The following is a 25,636-nucleotide window of genomic DNA, read 5'->3' as shown; positions in this document are numbered from 1 at the left end:
CGCACGGGTCGCCTAGCAACCGTGGGTCGATCGCTCGGCGCTCGACCAGATCGGGCCGGCCGGAGATGCGGCGCTCCAGCCTGAGCCTCTCGAGGCCCGCCCCCTCCGGCCCGGGTCCCTGCGGTGCGCACGCGCGGAGGGGGGCCGGACTGGGGGAGGGGCGCGCGCACGGGGGGCGGGGCGGTAGTCGCCCCGAGTGGCTGAGGAGCCGGAAACGCGCCGGGGAGGGTGCGGCGCTGAGGAGGCGGCGGGACCGGGTGGGACCGGGCGGGGCCGGGCGGGAAACGTTAGGGGAGCGGCCCTGGGGCGCGGGGGTCGAGGGCGGGGAGGGCCCCAGGCCAGCTCTGCCCGGATGAGGAACAAAGCGGAGGGGCAGGTGCGCGCCCCCCGCGCGGCCGGCAGGTGGGCTGCGCGCGGGCCGGGCGGGCGAGGGCGGCCTGCGGGCCCGCGGCCGGCGGGCGGGCGAGCGAGCGCGGCCCCGGCGGCGCTGTCGCAGCGCCTGCGGCTCTCCGGGGGCGAGGAGACGGGTGCGTTCCCCCAGTTTGGTGACCGCTCTTTCCGCCCCACCCCAGGTTGGGCAGCTCCTCCTCGAAGCTTCTGGAGGAAAGGCCCTGGGTGTCCCCCAGCATGCCCCATCCCGCGGCGGGGTGCGCGGCCACCGGCCCTTGGGAGAAGTTGGGCGGCCCCGGGCGGCCCCGAGGACGAGTGGCCGCGGTTGTGCAGCGGTTGTGAGCAAGATGCGGTAGCACGTGACGCTGGAACGCGAACCCCGATGCCGGTTCCCCGCCTCCGGAGCGCTTTTCTCTGCGACGCTTGGCCCCGCAGCAGATGCATCACAGGTAAGGACGTGGGCGCAGCGCGGGTGACAGCGTTGGCGAACCTGTGGCAGATGAGTGGCCGAGTTGGTGCTTCTGTTTTTGGTGCCATCGGAGGGCTACAGGTGTGATGGTGCATCTGGGTTTGTGTCCCAAGGGAATCAAAATCCAGAAACTAGCGTTGGGTCGAAGATACTCTCATTCATCCTGATTTACTCTGAGTGTGAACAGTTGTTCCAAATTATCCACAGGCGTATGTTGGCTGGTTGACACCTTTTTCCAGTGTATTTGAGTTATTTGATCATATCATTATCAGGAAAGTGCTTTTTTCTCCTCTTCCTTCCTTTCCCGTTGTGCTTCTTGAGTTTTATTGGTTACCCTGTGGCAGGGGTGGTAGAGTGGAGAGATTATGTTCTTAATTCTGCAGGCTGGTGCTTAAAGTACTTTGTGAACCATACCCGTAGAGTACAGAGGCAGACCAAAGACAGAATTGTTTGGTTCGGTTTTCAGGATTCTTTCAAAGGCCGTATATTTAGATTGAGGAAGATGAAACATGAATTTATTGAAATCATCCAGATTGCCCATTGCTTTTGTAAAGCATGCATTTCAGTTAGCTTCTTGTATGTCATTCCAGGAAAAAGTTGCAAGACCAGCAACTGACCAGTGTGTACATAAATCAGTTAAAAATACATAAACTGTACAGGAGGATAGGAAATGAGTAGGGAAGTGGCCCTTTCTTCCAGGATTGCTCCTTAGAATCCTTCATGAGAAGGGTAGGTAGTTAACATACAGTTGCCCTTTAGAGTAAGAGAGTCTTATGAGAATCATATTGTACATTCCCTTCCTCTGCCTCTCTGTGGGATACTAGTTACCTCTGGTTTATGGCTGCTGAGGTCATCACATTTTAGTGACTCAGAACAAAGCAGAAATCTGCTGAGCCTCTTGCATTAAACTCTGGTTGGAACTGGTTTGAGAAGGTCCAGAAGTCAACCTAGAAACACCATTTTGGTTTTTATTTTGAGGTTAGGTACATAGATAGATATTCAGGAATTTTCAGAATGGGAGTGAAAACTACAAATGTTAAGTTCTACTTTAAAAATAATTGTAACCAATTTGTTGTGGGCTCTTAATTGTTCCAGTGATTATTGTGTTTTAGTTATAGTTGTAGCTATAAAAAATTATAGGAAAAGTCTGTTAAATCAAGCTCAGAATCTCCCAGAATTAAGGTATCTGTGGTTTCTTTAGGTTACAAGAAGTTTTTGCATTTTGTGAGTAATAAGTAAGATACTGTTGTTAATATACTGTCCATATAGTGTGCTTCATTTGCATGTGACTCTAGATATCTTTCAAGGCTGATGAGTTTTACATTGCTCCATCAAATCAAATGTTCAGAGTGCCTTTTCTACTAGGTTCGCCTTGTGTACTTAATGTCCAAGAGCTTATGAGATAACCTGGCTAAGGAAAAGGGTGAACCCTATGGGTGTAGAATAATTCAAGATACAGGTGTGTATGGGACTTTAAGATGTACCCTACTAAATAGGTCCTAAAGCATTAAAACTATAAAAGCCAAACAGTTCTTTTATCATAATTTTCTCATCATAGTTAAAAGATTGGGTTTCTTTTTTTTTTTTTTTTGTACCAGAGATTGAGCCCAGGGGTGCTTAACCACTGAGCCTCACCCCAGCCCTATTTTTATATTTTATTTAGAGACAGGGTCTTGCTAAGTTACTGATGCTGGCTTTGAACTAGCAATCCTCCTGCCTCAGCCTCCTAAGCAGCTGGGATCACAGGTGTACATTATCATGCCCAGCAAGAGTTTGTGTTTCTTAAATTAGATCTGGGTTTAAATCCTAACCCTACCTCTGACTAGTTACATGTTCTTGGGTTAAGTTTCTTAGCCTGAGTCTAGATTTCCTCATCTTTAAAGCAGGATTAACAAAAGTACCTATGTTGTGGTATTTATGAGGATTAAATGAGACAGTTACACATAAATCGCTTAGCCCAGTGCCTAACTCGTGATAAGGGAGTAATAAGTATTAGCTATTATTAGTTTCAGTTTGATTGTTAAAATGTCATTGCTGTTTTTCAGAATTAAAAACCTATTGGGTTTGCCTTCACTGCTGAGGAATATGGAGCCCCATTTGATTCCCTTCCCTTCCCCTGTTTCTCCCACCCCAAATATAGGTAGATACACAAAGAAGAATGTGTAACACTGTTACCCAGCATAAGGATTAAAGGTCACTAGAGACCACCTTGAATTAGCATGTTGGCTAGCCTCTTTAAATGGTAGTGATTTTAATATGATAGTCTCTGAATTCTAATTGGGAACTAATTCTTTTTTGAAAACAACCTCCAATAATGCCGTGTTCACATCAGTATTACTCTTATTTTTAAGATGTTTTTAGTGGCACTGCAAGATGGATTGCATAGAAAAGGTGATTTTTGATTCTTAAGCCTGCCAAAAATGGTCTGTGTTAGAAAACAGATTGGCATATAAAAAAAAAAATAAACTTCTTGGCAGTATTTTACAGGATGATTTATGTTCTTTCATTTAATTACTCTGTGATTTGGGGCATATGGCTTGCCACCTTTGAGTTTTAGTTTCTTCATATACCTTATTTGGCAGAATAGGTGTGAGAATTCAAAGTAATGTTTAATAATGTTCTAGCAAAGCTTATGTAATGAACCTTGATAGAGGATGTTGATTGATTATTAAGGGATTTTTAATAAAATATTGACCCCTGGGAAAAGTATGCTGCTTCACACCATTGGTCATCTGAATCAGGCCCAGGATTGCCTCAACTCCTGATAAAAAGGATTAGTAAAAATTTTTGAATAGTTTGAAATAATAAGCCAATTAGAGAAAATAACTTTGGTGAGAAGAAAGACTTGGGTGATTGAAAAAACAAATTCATTGCCAATGTGCTGTACAGATTGCAGACTTTCCTTTGAATGGTGTCTGTAGGGTTTGGAACAAAGCTAATCTGAATTCAAATCCTGTTTCTGCTATATGACATTCATGTAGGTTAGTTAACTTCTCTGAATCCCAGTTTCTTATCAGCATTTTTAGCTCTCTCAGAGGGTTCAGGGCATGGAAATGAGTAGTTAGTTGGTCAGGCCATTTCCCCATCCCTACAAATTCAGATTCTTGAATATCTTCACATGAAGTCACTGAGGTAATTTTGCGTAACGGGTTGTGTGTGATCTTTCCTAGGATGAATGAAATGAACCTGAGCCCAGTGGGGATGGAGCAGCTGACTTCATCCTCTGTGAGCAATGCCTTGCCAGTCTCAGGAAGCCACCTGGGGTTGGCTGCCTCGCCCACTCACAGTGCCATCCCTGCCCCCGGTGAGTGGTAAGGGAGTGCCTCTGCCTCTGCACTGCAGCACTTCACTGGGTGGGCCGGAATGGCAGCCCCACACATGGTAGCATAAAAGAAAATATTTTTGTAGAGTTGCAGAGTTCTAGTGGATAGGAGTAGTAGGGTTTTTTTTGTTGTTGTTTTTGTTTTTTTCTTTTGTTTTTTTCCTACAGTCTCCTTTGGGTTAGTAGCCTTGTCCAAACCTTGACATTCTATCAGGTTATCCATTCATCTGTTTCACACCTTGGCACTCTGTCTCTGAGTTAATAGAAGAGAATCAGCTAACTTTACTCTTTAATTCCCAGAAGCATGGGAAATTGGGTTTTATTACTAGATTTGAAACTGAACAAATGTGCCAGACCTGAAATTCTGGCAAAGAGGTGGTATCACAGATGTAGCTCTTCTGCAGAGCTCCCTGTGAGCCTTATCACTCAGAGAGAATAGTACAAGAAAAGTTCATTCTTCTGTCACTGTACTTTTTTTTTTTTGTTTAATTTTATCTAGTTTTATTTTTTGCTATTGAAATGGAGAAGAATTAAATAAGCATTGATTTGTATTAATCTTTGACATTGTAATATACTAGACTTTGTTCAAAATAGGAGTTAGTGTTTAGGATTATCTTAGATAAATCTATAAGTTGTTTAGTTAGTTCTCTGTAGAGAATTATCTGATTAATTAGTAAAACACAGCAGTTGACTAAGATCAAAGCCAGGATCTCTTTACATTTAAGTATCCACAAAAGAAATTTAAAAAGCAATTATTAGTGGTTAACCCTTCTGATTGTCTCTTTGGCATTCCTTTTGTTAAGGAGGAAAAGCTTATTAAAAAATATTGCTCCTGACAAAAATATGCAAAGTCAGCACTGTCCGAGTTGGTGAGTATTCATCATGATACTTAGGCACAGTGAGGGCCACTTCAGCACTTGCAAGTAGATGTAATTCAAGGTAGTTATCATCGAAGCTTTACATTTTTTATTGATTGTGAGGCACAGCATCTGTTAAAAAGACTGTATGAAAGTGTCTATGTACAGTTTTTTTTTTTCTTTCCTGTTGGTTTCTCACATTATATTTATTTATGCCATTAGGAAGAATGAGTTAGCAGCACTGCTGCCTAGGTACAGGCATTCTTTTTTTTAAATTTATTTTTATTGTAAACAAATGGGATACATGTTGTTTGTTTGTACATGGAGTAACAGCATACCATTTGCATAATCATACATTTACATAGGGTAATGATGTTTGATTCATCTGTTATTTTTTACTCCCCCCCACCCCCCCACCCGTTTTCCCTCAATACAGTCCCTCCTTCCTCCATTCTTGCCCCCCTCCCACCCCCCATTATGTGTCATCATCCGCTTATCAGCAAGATCATTCGTCCTTTGGTTTTTTGAGATTGGCTTATCTCACTTAGCATGATATTCTCCAATTTCATCCATTTGCCTGCAAATGCCATAATTTTATTATTCTTTATAGCTGAGTAATATTCCATTGTGTATATATACCACAGTTTCTTTATCCATTCATCAATTGAAGGACATGTACAGTTTTATATCTGATTTTGAATTGCACTCTTGAAAGTAGAAGCATATCTGAATTTTTAAAAAAACATTCTCACCATATAGAAAGGAAAATAAGTAAAAAGAAAATTCATACTCCACTCCTGTGAATAATTTTCCCTTTGTTTTTCTGAATATAATTTGTTTTCTTTTTAAATGTTCTTTAAACTAGGTTTTTAATTGTAAATTAAATGTTTTGATTCTTAACCCCTTTTGTCCCATTGTTCCAGATATGGAACATCTGTAAACACATACAGTCTATAACATAGATAATATAACAAAGAAAAGGACATGATTGCAATAATCGTTATATTAATATACATATAGATTATTATTTTCAACCTATTTTAATGCACTGTTGTCATTATATTCACAGAATTGAAAACTTGGGACTCAATGGGTTAAGAGCAATACTGATAACTGAAGGATCATCTTTCATTTTTAAACTAACTTTAGGAACTAATTCTGGGACTAAAACTATTTTGCTTAGTCATGTATTAGATATTTGTCTATCTAGGGATAAGAAAGGCTACTAAGGTGAGATTTTTGCTCACATGCAAAAACTTTTCTGAGTTTAGCCAGTGGCTGTGGAGAGAACTTTTAAGTATTTATTTTCTTTTATTTATGGGGGAAAAAAATTTTTTTTTTGTAGGTCTGCCAGTGGCGATTCCAAACTTGGGTCCCTCCCTGAGCTCTTTGCCTTCTGCTTTGTCTCTGATGCTCCCAATGGGTATTGGGGATCGAGGGGTGATGTGTGGGTTACCTGAAAGAAACTATACCCTACCTCCACCACCTTACCCTCACCTGGAGAGCAGTTACTTCAGAACCATTCTACCTGGTAAGTTTTGTAGTTCTTTGTTGGGCGGGGGTAGGGAGCATAGAGCCAGCTTTTAACCTTAGTTCTTGAAGATTTGAATAAAACTCTTGCCTCATTGACATTATTGGATATTAATCCCTAGGTGGGGGGAAAAAAAACAAAAACTTTGTTTATATTTATATACTTTCCTCTGAGAATGTGTATATATTCTTGTTTTTGGCACCAGGGATTGAATCTAGGGGTACTTAACCACTGAGCTATATCACCAGCTCTTTTTATTTTTTATTTAAAGACAGGGTCTGGCCAAGTTGCTTAGGGCCTCACTAAGTTGCTGAGGCTGGCTTTGAACCTGTAACCCTCCTGTCTCAGCCTTCTGACCTGCGGGATTACAGGCATATGTCACCATGCCCAGCTAATACATTCTTCATATAGCAGTTTGACTAAGCCAAATTTTTTAATTGCACAAAAACAATTTTTCTTCTTTCTCCTTTGGCATCTCCTTGATACAATTTTTCTTTTTTCTTTCTCTTTTTTTTTTTTTGGTGGAGTGGGAGTCGGGTACTGGGGATTGAATCCAGGGCTGTTGTGCTACTGAGCCACATCCCCAACCCTTTTTATTATTTTGAGACAGGCTCTTCCTGACTTACTGGGGTTGTTCTTGAACTTGTGATCCTCCTGCCTCAACCTTCCAAGGTGCTAGATTTATAGGTGCATGCATTAATTCTGTAATTATAATTCCTACCAACCACATGTCCTGCTGCAGTGCCATTGTTTTTTAAAGTACATTGAATTTTTGTTCTTTTAGGAAAGTGTTAGAGGGAAACCTCTCAAAGTCCCTGCGTCCATCTTTTTTGATGTACTTCCTTCCTGTCTAGTATTTTGGGTATAGGTGTTTACTGTTTTTCAAAATTAAGGTCATACGTATACATAATTATTTACTTTTTTCACTTAATATTTTTCTTTGCTTCAACTTTATTTTTCTGCTGCTATGTGCTTTTCATTAAAATGCATATTCTTTAGTTCATTATATTAGTCTTTATTGTTGGCCAGGTTGATTTTTTCCAGGCTTTACCCCCATTCTAACTGATGTTCTTATGAATATCTTTGTGTATAATATTTTACCAAAATGTGTTTGGGGAAGGTCAGCATAATCAGAATTTCTTGTGTAAGATGGTATGAATATTTTTGAGGTTCTTCATAGATGTACTTTCCAAAGAGATTTTAGTAATTTACACTTCCATTAGCAGTTTAGCAAGTACCATTTCACTATGTCCTTGCAAGCACAAGTTGAAAAGTTTTTTTGGGGTTGGGAACATAACTCAGTGTTAGAGCACTTGCCTAGCATGCTTGAGGCCCTGGGTTCCACCCCAGCACACCACACACGCACACACACACAGGCTTTGTTTTGTTTCCGTAGAAGTGGTACATTTGTGACTTGTTTCGGGTAGAGTTTAATGTGTTGTGATAGTTTAGTGAGTTAAATATAATTCATTAGTAGAAGATATAACAAAATCTGCACTAAAATCTTTTTACTTTAGTTTCTTATAGAGCAAATTTTAGCACTGTAGGACTCAGGAATTGCTACCACATAAATATTAAAGGAAGCATTTAAATGATTTTCTGCCTGGCTTCAAAGGAATATGGCTAATTTTTTAGGATTTCACAGAAAGAACTCATTTATTCGTATGTTGCTATTTATAAAATACGGATATTGATTAAAATAGGAGATTTTATATTTTTAAGGAAAATAGTTTCTAGCATTTGGAATTTTTAATATGTAGCAATGTAAAACGTCTCTGATCCCTAATCTTTTATTTTTCTCAGGCATTTTATCTTATTTAGCTGACAGACCACCTCCTCAGTATATCCACCCGAACTCTATAAATGTTGATGGTAATACAGCATTGTCTATCACCAATAACCCATCAGCTCTCGATCCCTACCAGTCCAATGGAAATGTCGGATTAGAACCAGGCATTGTTTCAATAGACTCTCGTTCTGTGAACACACACGGTGCCCAAAGCCTTCATCCTAGTGATGGCCATGAGGTGGCTTTGGACACAACAATCACCATGGAGAACGTTTCCAGAGTTACCAGCCCAATCTCTACAGATGGAATGGCAGAGGAGCTTACAATGGACGGTGTTGCAGGCGAGCATTCCCAGATCCCAAACGGCTCCAGAAGTCATGAACCTCTCTCTGTGGATTCTGTGAGCAGCAACCTTGCAGCAGACACTGTAGGACATGGTGGTGTGATACCCATTCATGGGAATGGCCTGGAACTCCCTGTGGTCATGGAAACAGACCACATTGCAAGTCGTGTCAACGGGATGTCTGATAGTGCTCTCAGTGATTCCATCCACACTGTGGCCATGAGCACCAACTCTGTAAGCGTGGCACTCTCTACCTCACACAATCTCGCCTCCCTAGAATCTGTTTCCCTCCATGAAGTTGGCCTCAGCCTAGAACCTGTGGCTGTCTCCTCCATCACTCAGGAGGTTGCTATGGGTACAGGTCATGTAGATGTATCTTCAGACACTCTTTCTTTTGTACCACCTTCACTGCAAATGGAAGACTCCAATTCAAACAAGGAAAACATGGCAACTTTGTTTACAATTTGTGAGTGTGCTTAGCTTTTCTTTTTCGAAATATTGATTTGAAAAGACCATCATGGGCTGGGGTTGTAACTCAGTGGTAGAGCACTTGCCTAGCACGTGGAATGCACTGGTTTTGATTCTCAACACCACATATAAATAATAAAATAAAGGCCCATTAGCAACTAAAAAATATTTTAAAAAATAAAGAATAAAAGACCATCATTCCTAATAGGGTTAGTGACAAAGTCTGGCATGGATTAAGGGAGTATGGAAAGTTATTAGACTTTGGAGTTTTTCTTTGTATTCTCCTTTTATTAATGTGTTACCTTTTTCTCAAGTAAGCCAAGTAATGTACACTTCACTGGTTGTTATAGCATCCTCTTGAAGAAAAGAAGTCATTTCTTTACTTTACAAATAAGTTTAGCCTTATAATAGTAAGGTGTTTTCCAAGTTCTCATAAATAGAGTTCTAGTAATAAACTAGAGGCTAAACTGTGTCACATGACTTGAGTACTTTCAACACAAGACCAAAAGAAAAAAAATCTTGATCACTTTTATAACCCTATGGAAAAATGTGAGTGGATGTAAATGCATTTTTTTCTCAGAATACATATCATGTGAAAGTTCTTTTTATTGGGCAACAAAAACAAGTGATCACACTGTGTGCCTCATTCATGCAAGCAATGTGTTGTGTGCTGTTAGTATGCCAACCTGTGTACTAGATGCTGGGGATATGACAGTCCTCAGAGAGCCCCTGTGATGGGAGCATAGACAAGTGAACAGTACTGGAGCTGCCACAATTCAAGTGAGAAGCGGTGATTTTCCAACCTAGGGTAGAGATGATGAGGGTGAAGAAATTGGAGGCCATTTACAAAGAACTCAGCAGAACTGTGGACTGGATTAAGTTGGGGAAGGGGAGAGGTTTGGGAGAAAACCCTGGTTTTTGGCTTGGAATTTGTGTAGAGAGGATAATGAAAGAAGAGATTCGATTATTGCATTTTTTGGAGTGGTGCTGAGTTCAGTATTAGGCATTTGATTTGTGTTTATAAGCTGCCCTGTGGAAATGTCTAATGAGACATTGAATCTGGAGCTCGGGAAAGGTCTGTCTGACTGGAAGTATTTAGAGATTATTAACACCAAGTGGTTGATTGTGGCTAAACTGTGTAGTGTGTGTGTACAGTGAGAAGAGGGCGGGGCTTATCCAGACAGCCGCAGAGGGAGAGCTTCCAAAGTAGACTGAACAGGAGTGTGAGAGGAGGAAGCCCACCACAGTGTGGGGCTGCAGAAGTCAGTCTATGGGTTGATCCCCTTGTATTAACCTTTAAAATCTCAAGTTTATAACATGTAAACATTTTTTTCTTTTTGGTGTTGGGAATTGAGCCCAGGGGTGCTCTATCACTGAGCTACATCCCCAGCCCTTTTTGTTATTTTGAGATAGGTCTGTGTTACTAAGGGTTATCAGAACTTTTGAGCTTCCTGCTTCAGCCTCCCAAGCTGCTGGATTACAAGCATGTACTACTGCACCCAGCTTACATGTACATTTTAAAATGTACAATTTAGTGATTTTCAGTATATTCAAAAGTTGTGCTACCATCACTGCTAATTCCAAACATTTGAATCAGCCCATAAAGAAACCTCAAGCCCACTAGCAATTACTTCTCATTCCCTCCTTCCACTTCACTCTGAGGCACTCATTAATCTACTTTCTCGCTCTGGATTTGTCTGTGTGGATATTTCATATTAGTGGAATCATAATATATGTGACCTGTGTCTGGCCTCTTTCTTTAGCATAATATCCTGGCTTACCCATGTTGTAGCATGTGTCAGTACTGCATTCCTTTTTATAGCTGAATGGTATTCCACAATTTGAATATACTACACTTTATTTAGCCATTCAGCGGATGTACATTTTGGTTGTTTCCGCTTTTCGGCTATTTTGAATACTGCTGTGAACATTCATGTATAAGTTTTTGTATGAACAGATGTTTTTAATTCTCTTGGATGTACATCTAGGAATGAAATTACTCCATTTTTGACTTTAAAAAACATCGCACAATGGTAGAGCACTTCCCCAGCATGCATGAGACCCTGGGTTTAATGCCCAGCACTGTAGTATATATACATACATAAATGCACACTTTTACAAATTTCATGTACTTTTTTTTTTTTTTTTTTTTTTTTGCAGTGCTGGGGATTGAACCCAGGGCCTTATGCTTGCAAGGCAAGCACTCTACCAACTGAGCTATATCCCCAGCCCACAAATTTCAATTGACACATAATAATTGTACATATTTAGGGGGTACAATGTTTATATTTAACTTCTTGGGAATCAGCCAGACTGTTTTCTGAAGTAGCTGTGCCATTTTGCATTCTTAGCAGTATATGAAAGTTCCAGTTTCTCTACTTCCTGGCCCACCCATGGTTTCTATTTTTATTATAGCCATCCTAGTAATGTGAAGTGGCACCTCATTGTGGTTTTTAACTTACATTTCCCTAATGACTAATTATGTTAAACATCTTTTGTACTTATTGCTGTTTGTGTATCTTTGGAGAAACCTTTAAGCATTTTTTGCAGTATGAAGTCTGAATCTCCTTTGGAGATGATCCTCTAAAGAGCAGAGGAGAATCGTTCTCTTCAGTATAGGGGATCTCTAATCTGATTAGTTGTTGTTTTTTTTTTTTTTATTAAGTAATAGTAGAAGTAGAAGTTATATTACTAAATATGAAAACTTGCACATTTTATGCCATTTGAGTATTAATTTCAAATGGATTGTTAGCAAAATAAGACATGACTGTGGTTCTAAGGTTTGTTTATGTATTCAGCTACTTTGTGAATGAATTTGGAAAATCTGAACTCAGTCATTGAATAACAGTGTCATGAATACTATTCCTTAACACAGAAAGGGAAGTATAAAGAATAGAATAAAACATGGAAAAGTACACTCATTAGTGTGTAAAAGTGAAGTTGCAGTAAAAATCGAGAATAGCTTATAAAACTGGATGTCATGGTGCATGGTTGTAATGCCAGCACCTTGGGAAGTTGAGACAGGACAATTACAAGTTTTGAGGCCAGCCTGAGCACCTTGGTGAAACCCTGTCTTGGAAGAATAAAGGGCTGGGGATATAGCTAGGTGGTAGAGCACCCTTAGGTACAATGCCCAGGACTGAAAACAAATGAAAACCCCCAAACCAAAGAGAACAGTGAATGAAGGCAGTACCCTCTCTAACAATGCAAACAGAAGGACTGCATGAGCAAGTAGTTGGGCATGAGTATGATTTTGCCTGTTCTGCACGAGAGCAGATCACAATTTTTTTTTTCTTTAGAATGTGTTATGAACTAGGCCTGACGTAGCTGGCTCTGACTCCTCTGTCCACAATGGCATCTTTATTTCTACTCTGCATGACTAACAACAACTCGATTTTCTCTTATAGTTCAGAATTGTAATCTTTTGCACTTTAGGATACCAAATCCAAAAGTATTGCTTCATCTGTTTAATGTAAGGGATAATAATACTTGATTGTCGAAGTAATAGAATGTTACTTTTTCACTTTTGTCGTAGTGCTGGGGATCAAACCATGGCCTTGTTTGTGCTAGGCAAGTGCTCTACCACTGTGCAGTTTCTCATGTTTTTTTTTAATCAGTTTTTCTTTTATGCACTGAATAGGAAATTTTCCCTGTCAGATCAAAAGAAAATTAGATCTTGTTGAAGTGTGAAGAGAGAGAAGTGTGGACATATATTTTAGTGTAAGAAAGTGGTTCTTTGATTACAGTATTTCTGTTAGAACCTTGTCTTGCTGGTAACGTTTTAGGTAATAGCATTTAAATTTTTAAAAAAGGTCATAATTTAACCTGTGAACTACACCCATTTGTGTTTCTCAAATGTGCTTGTTACAGGGTGCACTCTTTGTGACCGAGCCTATCCTTCAGATTGCCCTGACCATGGACCCGTGACTTTTGTTCCTGATACTCCAATAGAGAGCAGAGCAAGACTTTCTCTCCCAAAGCAGCTCATTCTCCGCCAGTCAATTGTGGGAGCAGAAGTTGGTAAGAATCTTGGGACCATAAAACTGCATCAAGTCTCTTTTTATTGGGGTAGAGTTGTAAGAGTGGATGCGTATAATTTATATTATTTAGTGATTATTTAGTTGATCCAAAATTTGTTTATGGCTCAGGGTGGTTTTAGAGAATATTTTTCCTGTCTGGTGGTGGAGTAAATAAAGTTTCAAACTAGTGGGCAACCTCCCCCTACCTTTTTAAAAAAATATATTTTTAAATTGTTAGTGGATCTTTATTTTTTTTATTTATATGTGGTGCTGAGTATCAAACCCAGGGGTCACACATGCCAGGCAAGTGTTCTACCACTGAGCCACAACTCCAGCCTTGCATCCTCCCCTTTCTTAGAATCAGGTTTAAATAGAGGAAAGAGTCCTGGCTTGAGTCTTGAAGACTTGACTTTTATTCTGGCTGTTTCATGCACTAACAATTATACTAATAGCACTCTCCTTGAAACTTGTTTATTAAAACATGAAAAATCCACCACCAATAATTGTATGGCACAAAAGATGTTTGATCAAATGTTTGTAAGTTGTCTTATTCTCCTTAAGAAAAAGGAATACAGACTGCCAGAGTGTGTTTTGTCTTATTCTCCTTAGGAAAAAGGAATGTAGACTGCCAGAGTGTGTTTTCTCATATTCAAATTTAACGTGGCTTCGAAGTTACTATGCTGTTTTTTTTTGAAGATATGAAATTAGGTTTCATTATTCTTTCAGCTACAGCTTGAACATGAGCCGTGAAAGTGCTAAACAGCTTAGATAATATAAAGCAGTGCATTAAACATGAAAGATTTTAGAAGTTTGATTTTTTTTATAGTATTCACTTTATATTTTTATTATATAACAGTGTTTTCTTTCTTGTGTATTAACTTCAAAGTAATGTATATGGAAGGACAAGGTCAGGTTCCTTGTATGTACAACTAGGATTGGGAATTTCTGATACTGCTTCTTACTCTGCATTTCTTCTGAGCTTCGTTGAATCCATTCATTGCATTTTATTTGCTTATAGGCCAGGACCCACAGCCTTAGTTACCTCTCAGGAGTGCTGACTTGCTTGTAGTACTTAAGGTCAATGAAAACGAGTCTTTGCATGAGTGAAGCACCCGTGTCAGTATCCTGTTAGTTGTTTAAATCATTGATTGTGTAGTTGGTGTCCGTCCACTGATAGGTGTATGGACTGGAGAAACCATTCCTGTGCGCACCTGCTTTGGGCCTCTTATTGGTCAGCAGAGTCACTCCATGGAAGTAGCAGAGTGGACAGACAAGGCTGTTAACCATATCTGGAAGGTCAGTGCTAATGTAATGTTCCTGGCTTTTGGCTTTTTTATCATGATGCAGTAGTTTTTAAAAGTGATATAAAGTAAGTATTAGTCAGAACTAATGCAGTGCTATTTAGCTGTCAGTCCTTTATTTAATATTACATCCTTTTTGTTATTCTTGATGGTCAAAATATATAGCACAATACCAGCTCCTGAACAAATAGAGGATAAACTGTTTTCATCTCCATTTTTTGAGCTAATCCAACAGTTTTAATCCTTTTTATGAATTTTAATTACTTTCAGCAGCTGAAGCTGAGAGCTTTGTTTATATGATAAAAGTCATTTTTTAATTAAAACATTCCTTAAATATTTAGCTTGGGAAATAGTTCTAGAATTCGAAGCTAAGACTATTTCTCTAGTTTTCTGATGGAAACACAAGATTTTGACATAAATAGCTATTCCTATAACATGTTTTTATAGAATCTCAATGAATTGGAAATGATGCTTGCAAAACTGAAGTGGTGAGAAAGTAGGTCTTATGATAATCAGAAAGGTAAGGTGCCACTGTTTTTGGGGACTTCAGTTTTGATGTCCAAAATAGAACACAAAAGAATGCTAGGTCCAACAGGAAAAATGAGGAGGGATGGTCTTTTGCCCTTAGTGAATAGTCATTACTCTGTGCCTGCCTTGTGTTAGTGATGAAGATAGTTGGATAAGTAGACTTTTTTGTTTGTCTTTTCTAGCCAGAATGTGAATCATCAAGAACAGTCGTTCTGTGCACTGAGCCCTAAGTGGAGGTCTCTGGTGCTCTTTACTCTGTTGCTGAAGTAGGAGGATTGGTGAAGTGATAAGCATGTGGAGAAGGAGTCATATATTTTCACACTGGTTAGGAAAGCTGGAATCTGCTGTACATGAGCAGATGAATGGATTGCTGATCAAAATTTAGTGTAGTACTTTATCAAGTGTCTTATCACATGTGTCTGTTTTCTTTTGGCAGATGTACCACAATGGTGTCCTCGAATTCTGCATCATTACAACTGACGAAAATGAATGTAATTGGATGATGTTTGTGCGCAAAGCCAGGTAAGAGTAGTTGTAGATGAGAGAAGTTGTTTCCATTCTGGTGTTTTTCAGTAAGAAGGTTTGCATAAAATATGGAAGAACTGAAGAATCCATATTACATCAGTACCTGCACATATTTAAAACCTAAGACTTTTTTCAATATTTTCACTTTAGTAGTGGTTGAATAATGGTGATTATAAATCAGAACACACAGAACTACCCTTTTTTAAATGAATAGTTTATTCAGCTTACTGATGTAATGAGGAACGTATAGTCGTTGAATTTGCAAATTTTTTCTTTATGCTGGCTGTTAGTCAACCCCTTAGGCTGTTATTGGAGTTAATTTTTTTCTTGCATGTGCTACTGAGGATTGAACCCAGGGACACTCTACCACTGAGCTATTCCCCCAGTCCTTTTAAAAGTTTTTATTTTTGAGATAGTTTCTCATTAAGTTTCCAATGCTGGCCTTGAACCTGTGATCCTCCAACCTCAACCTCATGAGTCACTGGGGTTACAGGCATATGCCACTATGCCTGGCTGCAATTAATTCTTGTTAGCTAACTATCTTTGTTTTTGTCTTAGTACTTTTTAAAACTTCATTTCATTTATACTTTTTGCTTCCAGTAATAGACTTCTGTGTTTCTGACTATAAAGGGTAATCAACTAATGTACCAAAGTAACAATTCTGTTTCTCTGTAAGTTGCTCCTAATAGGTGGGATAGGGAATTACAAAAATGATTTAGAGAAAACGGTTCTAAGTTTTCATAAATGATTTCACTACAGGGGGTATGGGAGGCTTAGTATACATTTCAAAATTAATATGCTTACGGAGCTAGGAATGTAGTAGCTAGGAATCTTTGCCTAGTTTGTAAAAGACCCTGGGTTCAATCCCCTGCATTGGGGGGAAAAGATTCCATGAGCCAGCTGTGGTGATAAACACCTGTAGTCCTAGTTAGTTGGAAGTTGAGGCAGAAATGTTGCTTGAGCCAGGGAGTTTGGTGCCAACCTGGATAATATAATGAGACACCAAAATAAAAAAGAATATGCTTAATCTATTAAATGTGATAACTTAGGAATCGGGAAGAGCAGAATTTGGTGGCTTATCCCCATGATGGAAAAATTTATTTCTGCACCTCACAAGACATCCCTCCTGAACATGAACTGCTTTTCTATTATAGCCGGGATTATGCTCAGCAGATTGGTAAGTTTATAAGATTTATTTGTCACGAATCTAGCATAATAAGAACACTAAGGACCAGGAGTATCCTTTTGGAAATAATTTACATGGCAGCTGAAGTGAATCACAAACTTTTTTATACATAAAACAAGCTGTTACTCTCTGTATTTGAGCATTAAAATCTGTGAGATCCATCATAAGCTGAATGTTGCTGATCAAGCAGTATTAATGTGAAATTGCTTTTATGTTATAACTTTGATTTGGGAAGCTTCTAAGGTTTTTGAGCCAGCAGTATTGAGATTTAAGCTCATGAAGGTCAGCTAACTTCATTGAGTTGATTTAACGTGTATAAACTCTACTGTTATGTTGACAAGTTAAGAGTTTGTGCTACAAAATCTGAAAGTTCTCCTTAGGAAAGAGGCCATATAATGCGGTATTTACCAAGTGTTCTTTATGTACTTGGTACACTATTTGAGATGCTGGGGATAGAGTGTTGAGTAAGACATTTTAATTGTGTGGGTGGTGGACAGGTTGGAAATTTTGGTAAAAGGGAGATTTGTAAGCAACAATTATTAATATCAAGGACAGTTTTGAAATTTTAAGTATCAGAAGACACTAATTTTTTTTTTTTTTTTTTTAAGGTGTTCCTGAACACCCAGATGTACACCTCTGTAACTGTGGCAAGGAGTGCAATTCCTATTCAGAGTTCAAAGCTCATCTGACCAGCCACATCCATAATCATCTCCCTAGCCAGGGCCACAGCAGCAACCATGGGCCAGGCCACAGCAAAGAAAGAAAGTGGAAGTGCTCAATGTGCCCCCAAGCTTTTATCTCTCCTTCTAAACTACATGTCCACTTCATGGGTCATATGGGCATGAAGCCCCACAAGTGTGACTTCTGTAGCAAGGCTTTCAGTGATCCAAGCAATCTGCGGACCCACCTCAAGATACACACAGGTAAGCTCTGTAGGACCATCAGAATGGAATTTATGCAGCAATTTGAAATTGCAGGTAGAGTTGAGATATGATGTCTGTTTTAGTCAGTTTTCTCATTGCTGTGACCAAAAGACCTGACAAGAACAACGTAGAAGAGGAAAAGTTTATTTGGGGTTCACAGTTTCAGACAAACATTTCCACTTCTCCAGGCCCCAGTGAGGGGGAATTTATGGTGGGAGGGTATGGCAGAGGGAAGCAGCTCTGGACATTGCAGTCAGGAAGCAGAGAAAGCACTCTGCTCACGAGGGACAAAACATAAACCCCAAAGACATACCATACCCCCAATCACCTATCTCCTCTAGCTGCACCCCCTGCCTGCCTATAGTTATCATTCAGTGAGTCTGTGTCAGTGAATTAATCCATGATCCAGTCATTTCACCTCTGAAATTTCTTGCATTGTCAAACATTTTGAGCTTTAGGGGGATACTGTGTATCAACAATGTCAAGAGAAAGAATTCAGATGACTACTGATAGGACTTCACTGGGTAGTAAACCTTTGTGAGATGGATGACTGAGGCTCCTTGGAGGTTGTTACTTCCAGTTAGTAAGATGCTTCATTTTCTAGGTGCTTCCACCAGTAGTTTGAATGTATTTGGAAAAAATGCAGTTCACCAGAAAGTTGGCCATGGTGTTTGGACTTAAAGCAAAGGGAATTGCCTAGAAGTAGCTGAGCTTTCCACTGCACAGCTCAGCCTGGGTTACTAGCCTCTTTGAATCGTGCTCTGTAAACTACCCAGACTTGATTTTTGCACTTCCATGGTCTCAACTCCACACACACCAACCCTTTCTTTCAGTGCTTTTTTTTTTTTTTTTCCTTAGACACTATAACTGATGAGTTTTTTTGCTCTCTTGGGTGATTTGTTCTCTAAATCTTCAGAAGGAAGGTTTTTTTTTGTTTTTTTTTTGGTTTTTTTTTTTTTTTTTTGGTTTTTTTTCTTCTTTCTTTCTTTGTTTTGAGGTACTGGGAATTGAACCCAGGTTCTCACTTGCTAGACAAACACTTTAACACTGACCTGTATCCCAACACTTTTTACTTTTTATTTTAATACAGGGTCTCCCTAAGTAGTCCAGGCTGGCCTCAAACGTAGTCCTCCTGCCTCCAGCTGTGGAGTAGCTGGGATTACAGGAGTGTGCCACCACCCTTTACCATCTCCATCCTTTTATGCTATGACTGAGTAGTTGCGGATGAGACCTGTGACCCACAAAGCCTGATTTTTTTTTTTTTTTTTTTTTTTTTTCCTGGTATTGGGGATCGAACTCGGCCTTGATGCTTGCAAGGCAAGCATTCTACCAGCTGAGCTATCTCCTCAGCCCAAGCCTGATTCTTTCTAGCCTTTAAGAATAGTTTTGCTGAGCCCTGACTTGGATCTATTTATACATTCTTGAAAGGATCTCATTTATGTACTCTTAAAAGGATGTATGGCTTGTGGGGTCATATTATATGATAAAAAGAGAACAGTACAAAATGTAGCTTATAAAAAATGTTTGCCTGCAGACAAGTACTGAAATTCATGAGTTGTTCTTTTATGTTAGGTAGGGCACTGGGATTAAGAGTATTGTTCCCCCCAATTTTGTGTCATGTGTCAGCTACAAACATTAACACACGAGATAAGAGGTGCAAGAAGGAGAACAGATTTATTAGCTTTAGTTGCAGAATATAAACGACTCTGAGTGTTTCTAGGTAGATAGCCCAAAAAAGTGAGGTTGAGGTACCAGTCTATTCCTTATTCCTGCCTTGCTGCATTCCTATATATTATTTATCTGGAGAATACCAGCAGTTGTTTAATTCACAGTGTGATATTTTGGGTTAATTTGCAGGTCAGAAGAACTATAGGTGTACTTTGTGTGACAAGTCTTTCACCCAGAAGGCTCACCTGGAATCGCACATGGTCATCCACACGGGTGAGAAGAATCTGAAGTGTGATTACTGTGATAAGCTGTTTATGCGCAGGCAGGACCTCAAGCAGCATGTGCTCATCCACACACAGTAAGTACCTGAGCCTGCCAGCTCCAGCACTTGCAGGTGCTACCCCTATCTATTGACTGCCCTGGCAAATGGTAGATGCCTCCTGTGTTCTACATAGCCAAGCAGAAATTTTGGTTTTATCCTGGAAGCAAATAAATATTTATCATGGTGTGTTGCACTGGGTGCTGAAAAGCCATAGGAAAAGGGCACGTGAACTGCTTGAAGATCTGTCAAAGCTTCCTGGTAGTTTGAGCTAAGTCTTAAGATAAATTAGAATTATTCATGGAGGCAGAGAAGGGTAAGGAGTGAGAATGATGTCAGGTATGTCAGGGAGAGTGTCACAGGCAGAAACAGACGCAGAAAGAACTTTCGAATGTGGTTCTTTATCGTTAGAACATAGTGTGCATGTGAGAGCGATGGAGCAAGAGGCAGCCACTGGACCATGAAGAGCCTCTTATTCTCTTAAGACATTAATTTCATTCTGTAAATAATGGGAGGGCAGGGGAAGATCTGCGCCCACCTCTGCAGTGTATCAGGAACTGTTCTGTGCTGTGTATGTGTGTGTGCACGTGTCTTTGTCATTGACACAAAAACAAGCAAGTTGCTGCCTTAGCCAATTTTAGGTTTCCAGAACAGTCATGTTGTTACATTCATGTGGTTGTGCAAGTACTGCAGGACTCTAAGGAAAGGGGCGTCATGATAACTCAACCGTTCTATAGAGACAGCTCTGACAGGTGGATAGAGAATGACCAGATATCAGGAGGCTGATTAGGAATTGATTGCTGAACCCAGGTATAATGAAAAGCAGTAGTAGAAGAAACAGATTTTACAGTTGTCACCCTTGAGCAAGTGTTGGAAGAGGGACAAAATGTAGAGGTGCTCTTTAGAGATCCGTACTCACTGGAGGCTTTATGTTCTGTAGTTTGAAGAAACACCTTGCTTTGGTATCAGCTCTTTTGTTTGCTTTCTAACTACAATGCATCCCGAAACATTGAACATACAGCGAGTCAGGATCTACATCTCAACTCTCAAAAGGACCTTTTTTTTTTTTCCCCTGAGATGGGGTCTTGACATGTTGCCCAGGTTGCCTTTAAACTTTTGATCCTCTTCCCAAATAGCTGGGATCACAGGTATGTAGCACTGTGCCTGGCTGTAAAGGACGTTTTAAAATAATTTTTAGTTTTATTATTAGTATAAAATTTGGGGAGATTAGACACTAATTATCAAATAGGGAATTGTACAAGATTAGAGTTGAAAGTCGAGACCTCTGGGATCATCTAGCCAAACAGCCTGTGTGGTCAGCTAAGGTAGCCATAACTAAATACCACAGACCAAATGGCTTAAATAGCAGGGGAGGAAACCAGCATGAGAAAGCAGCCGTGATGAGCCAAGAAGACGATGCCATCTAGAACCCAATACACCAGCACCCTGATCTCAGGTTTCCTACCCCAGAATGGTGAGAAACCCCTTCGGTTATTTAAGCCACCCCATCTTCCATTTGGGAGTAGGTAGAGAGAAAGAGATATGGAGAAAATGAGATCTTTGGTGTCTTCCTCTTATTAAAAGACCACTGATCCCACCCTGGAGGCCTCTTACTCAATCTAATTATCTCCCACAGGCCCTGACTTATGTAGCAGGAGTTAGGGTTTCAACATACGAATTTGGGGGTCGTGGAGACAGACATTCCATCTATAGCACTGCCCACTATTACCACCTGGTGAGTGTGAGAAGCAGGAGGGGCCCAGACCCCACCCTTAGGGGTTCTAATTTAATTTGTCTGGGGTAGAGTCCTGGCCTTCCTAGTTAGAAAGCTCCCCAGGTGCCTGATGTCCAGCCAGGGTTGAGAACTGCGAACTTCTCCAAACAAGACTGAGTCCCACAATATCTGGCAAGTGGATATATTGTTTCTTCTTAAATACCATATAGTCATAGAAAAGTTTTGCTTGCGTCAAGCTGACATCAGCCTCTGTCCTTTCACTCTGTAACTCCCCTCTGGAATGACATATATAAATTTAATATTTCTTTTTTTTTTTTTTTTTGGCGGTGCTGGGGATTGAACCCAGGGCCTTGTGCTTATGAAGCAAGCACTCTACCAACTGAGCTATATCCCCAGCCCCTAATATTTCTTTAAAGTGACACCTTTTGTGCAATTTGTGGACACTGCCATCATCCCATTAGATCTCTTTTTGTCAGACCAAATATTCCTAGTTTCTGTGGTTTTTTATATCACCTTGTTTCACATTTGGTCACAAGAAATGAACAAAGGTTTTCAGATTATCTATTCTGAAAACAGTGGAGTTACTGTCTTCTTTGACCTTAGAGATATACACACAGTTTTTGACCTTGGATCCAATTATATTGCTCTTGTGTGTGTTCTTGGAGAAACTCCTACATGTTGCAGAGTAATTTGTGAATGTGGAAACATTCATAAACAGTCTTGCCTGTGATAAGAATAAAAAAAAAAAACCTGAAAACCACTAGGGTGTCCATTAGCAGTAGACAAATCCAGTACCACAGAATTGTGATTCCTTTATAAATAATATATAGCATTGGAAAGGAGCAAACTACTGACGTGCGAGTGAATTTCACAAGCTTCATATTCAGTGAAAGAAGCAAGACACAGGAGAAATATAAACAGGATGGTTCTGTTTATGTAGAACCTAAAATGGGCAAAGTTAGCATATGCTATTCAAACTGTACCCACGTTTTAAGACCTCTGTGTATCTAAAGCTGAACCCGATTCTAAAAGGGTAGAACTTCTCTGACAAAGGCTGAGGTTGTGAAGAATTCAGTGTGTGCCTCAGCTGTCATTTATAACCCCAAATCAAATGTTTTTCTTGTTCCTTGTAGAGAACGCCAGATCAAGTGTCCCAAGTGCGATAAGCTGTTCTTGAGAACAAATCACTTGAAGAAGCATCTCAATTCTCATGAAGGAAAGCGGGATTATGTCTGTGAAAAATGCACAAAGGCGTATCTAACCAAATACCATCTTACCCGCCATCTGAAAACCTGTAAAGGACCCACCTCCAGTTCCTCAGCACAAGAGGAAGAGGAGGAGGAGGACTCTGAGGAGGAAGATCTGGCAGACTCTGTGGGGACAGAAGACTGTAGGATTAACAGTGCTATGTTTTCACCAGATGACTCTCTCTCAGCTCATAAATAAAAGAAAAAGCAACTGCTTTGGATGGAAAATGCAAAGGGAAAAACACATATAACGAGTTATCCACTACAGTGGTTTTTATATGAGATGGTTTCTGACTTCCAGCCAGCCAGCAGTCCAGGTGGACTGATGGAATGGATAAAGCACTTACAGAGGAGTATCTGAACGGAAACACTTTAGAACAGACTGGGAAGAGAGCGCATGTGCTGTTTTTAAGCGATGGGCAGGAGGAAAAGGTCAACTTTTGAGCTCTGTTCTTTCCATAGTAATTTGGGAGAAGCATTTATGCCTGAGTGAAAGCACTCTTCTGCCCAGACAGACTAGATTTATTTTAAATTTCTCCCATTATTCCATTTTCCTCCCAACCCTATGCCTTGGTAACTCTCTAAACCAGATCCCTACTCCACAGCCATCCTGAGTGCTGACTGTGTTTTATGCAGACTGTTGTAACTTACGTGCATCAAGAATGGATTGGAAATAGCAGTGGCAGTGTGGAACCTGCAGCTCACAGGTTTAAAGCAGCACCTGCCCAGCCTCTCCTGGCTACTTGGGAATTTAGGGTAAATTGTGCTTCCCAGACTTTCAGCAGGTGCCTAGAGGGCAAATCAGAAAAGACCCATCAGTCAGTAGGCAGTGATGGCGAGAAGAAAAGGAGAGATGCCTGGCTACTGATGGAGACAGTAACTGATGGAGGTCGGGGTGAGTCACCTGGTTATTGTTACATAGAGATCTTTGAAGGATAGCCATGTCTTTGTCTCCAGTAAAGCCGCCAGCCATTCAGGTGAAGGAGACTGGGAGCACAGAGTGCCCAAATAATGTCTGGTGTACTGTCTACTGACACATACAAATGAGTGGACTCACCTGGCAAAGTGGAACCTCAGCTCATGGAAGGGAAGGAGGGGACTGATCTTTGTGTTTGGTTTCCCTGTGAAGAGTATCAAGATATCATTAAATTGTTGCCAGCTCCAAGCAACACATGACTCCAAAGGCATTAGTGCATTTGCAAGGCTGGGTCTTCCCAGTTGTCTGTGCTAAGGACCTCAATGGATAAGCATGGAGGATGCCAAAGGATTTGGAAGGTAAAGAAGTCTTAACGGTCACTAGATGGACCTGTTTTCAGGTCCCAGGGAGCATGCATACCCAACTTTTTGCAAGAAGCAGACACATCCTTAAGTTTACAGAGTTGATGGAGCATGCCTTCCTGCTTGAAATCACAACCTTTAGACTGGAGATGAAGGTTTTGCTGCTAATGTATTTATGAAATGAATGTATTTCATTCAAATTTGTATTCCTCTAGGAAGGATTAAAATTAAAAAAAATTTTTTTTAAATATAGGACTTTTCTCATAATTTCATTTTGTGGAGAAAGGGGATGAGTCTTTTATGGCAAAATTAGGTACGACTTGAGTTTTTCTAAGGTTAGAAGGGAAGAACTTCGAGATCATATTCTAATTGTTACTGCGTAATAGTACTTAGACAAACAGTGCTTCCTGTACCTTCGCCCTCCCCCGCCTGTCCTCTTCCTAAGGTGCGCCGCCTTTCTCTGCTGCCTCCTTGTGGAGCAGTGGCTCTATAGCTGAGGGCATGGTTGGCATGGGTAATTAGGGTTAGCTGCTAGTACTGGTTGTGAAACCTCTAGCCGGGCAGCTCTTGTGCCTGGGCCAGCTCCAAGGTCAGTCTTCTGCTAAGGAGGGGTAGCAGCCCCCTACCTCTTCTGTTTCCCCAGAAACCTCTGGTAGTGGATCCACTGTCTTCATTTATCTCAGCACATGTTGGTTAAATTCCTTTAACATGGAAATACTGCCCAAAATAGTTAGCCTAATGTCCAAAACACCAAAAGCAAGAAGAAATCTCAATGTTCAAGTGAGAATGTAGCCATTACCACTTATCTACAACTGTCTTCATTTTTCACCTAATTTTAAATGACACATTCCAAGTCATTCTCACAAGATGATAAATTAGTTCCTTTTGACAAACCTTTTCTGAGCCTTCTCTGTCCCATTGCAGGTGGCCTCATCCACTGCTGCTTTGGGTGAGTGGCCACACTAAAAGGCAGAACATGAGTGTGGGCTCTGGAGTTTACAGAGTGGTCTCCTAGGCTTTGCAGCATGATGGTCTATAACCTTGGCCAAATTATGTAACCAGTGCCTTTTAACTTGTAAATAAAGAATGAAGGGGTTCCCGTGTCTTAATATTTGGGTGTTAAGTGACTTAACATGTCCACGGCTACCATAATTCTTGACATAGAGTAAACAGTAGCTAATATTATTCAGTTGCATATTAGCCTAGATTTTTTATATTAGCCTACGTTTTTTTTGTAAGAAATTTTGACTATAGATGACCCAAGAGACTTTAGAAATACAATAAAGCTGGAATAATGGTTTTCAAGGCCACAGCTGAGAAACTGGCTCATAGTATTCTCGAAGATCAGTGTATGCTTGGTGTTTCCTTCCTTAACAGGCCAATTGCTCGTAGTCCTCATGTGTCATGCTGAGGTTCTCGGCCACATCGGAGGTAACAGTATTGCAGGCTAGTCTGTCGGCCGAACACATTGCTGACCTACGTGTACACTTTGCAGTAAACACTCCGTTACCTGTGTCCCGAGAGGCGTAACATGCTGGGAACTTTCAACCCCACATATCAGGTGAATTTACATTATCTGAACACCAAACTGCACCTGGGGCAAACGCTGAAGAAAAACTTTGCTCCATGTAGGCAGATGATCACTGTCCATTATGGATTGAATCGTGCCGCTCACGTCTTCATATGTTGAAATCGTAACCTCCAGTATCTCACAGTATGACCGTATTTGGACGTGATT

The 25,636-nt window shown here is 40.4% G+C and overlaps 1 protein-coding gene and 1 non-coding gene across 6 annotated transcripts; one reads left to right on the top strand and one right to left on the bottom strand.

Annotated features, from left to right (window-relative positions):
- The first annotated feature begins 105 nt into the window (after positions 1 to 105).
- Positions 106 to 24,149, top strand: Prdm4 (PR/SET domain 4). Of its 5 annotated transcripts, none has more exons than XM_047550638.1 (12): positions 106 to 228; positions 573 to 839; positions 4,030 to 4,163; positions 6,384 to 6,569; positions 8,373 to 9,167; positions 13,040 to 13,189; positions 14,345 to 14,484; positions 15,454 to 15,539; positions 16,592 to 16,719; positions 17,337 to 17,651; positions 19,509 to 19,677; positions 22,507 to 24,149. In XM_047550638.1, the coding sequence occupies exons 2-12, from the start codon at positions 829 to 831 to the stop codon at positions 22,817 to 22,819; spliced, it is 2,427 nt and encodes an 808-aa protein (XP_047406594.1). In that variant the 5' UTR covers positions 106 to 228; positions 573 to 828; the 3' UTR covers positions 22,820 to 24,149. The 5 variants fall into 5 exon arrangements, with proteins under 5 accessions (XP_047406594.1, XP_047406596.1, XP_047406597.1 ...); XM_047550640.1 differs by having other exon boundaries at positions 226 to 257; XM_047550641.1 differs by lacking the exon at positions 106 to 228 and adding an exon at positions 286 to 402 and having other exon boundaries at positions 14,366 to 14,484.
- Trnam-cau (transfer RNA methionine (anticodon CAU)) lies at positions 21,695 to 21,767 on the bottom strand. Its single transcript has one exon. It is a non-coding gene; the product is annotated as a tRNA-Met (tRNA).
- Positions 24,150 to 25,636: the final 1,487 nt, after the last annotated feature.

Source organism: Sciurus carolinensis, chromosome 4, assembly GCF_902686445.1.
Source record: "Sciurus carolinensis chromosome 4, mSciCar1.2, whole genome shotgun sequence".
NCBI classification, from domain to species: domain Eukaryota; kingdom Metazoa; phylum Chordata; class Mammalia; order Rodentia; family Sciuridae; genus Sciurus; species Sciurus carolinensis.
This window is presented reverse-complemented; position numbering and strand designations above follow the sequence as displayed.

Coding starts and splice junctions, on each gene's coding strand:
- Prdm4 (XM_047550638.1), top strand. Junction 9,168..13,039: donor GGCAACTTTGTTTACAATTT/GTGAGTGTGCTT, acceptor TGCTTGTTACAG/GGTGCACTCTTTGTGACCGA. Junction 14,485..15,453: donor CTGTTAACCATATCTGGAAG/GTCAGTGCTAAT, acceptor TTCTTTTGGCAG/ATGTACCACAATGGTGTCCT.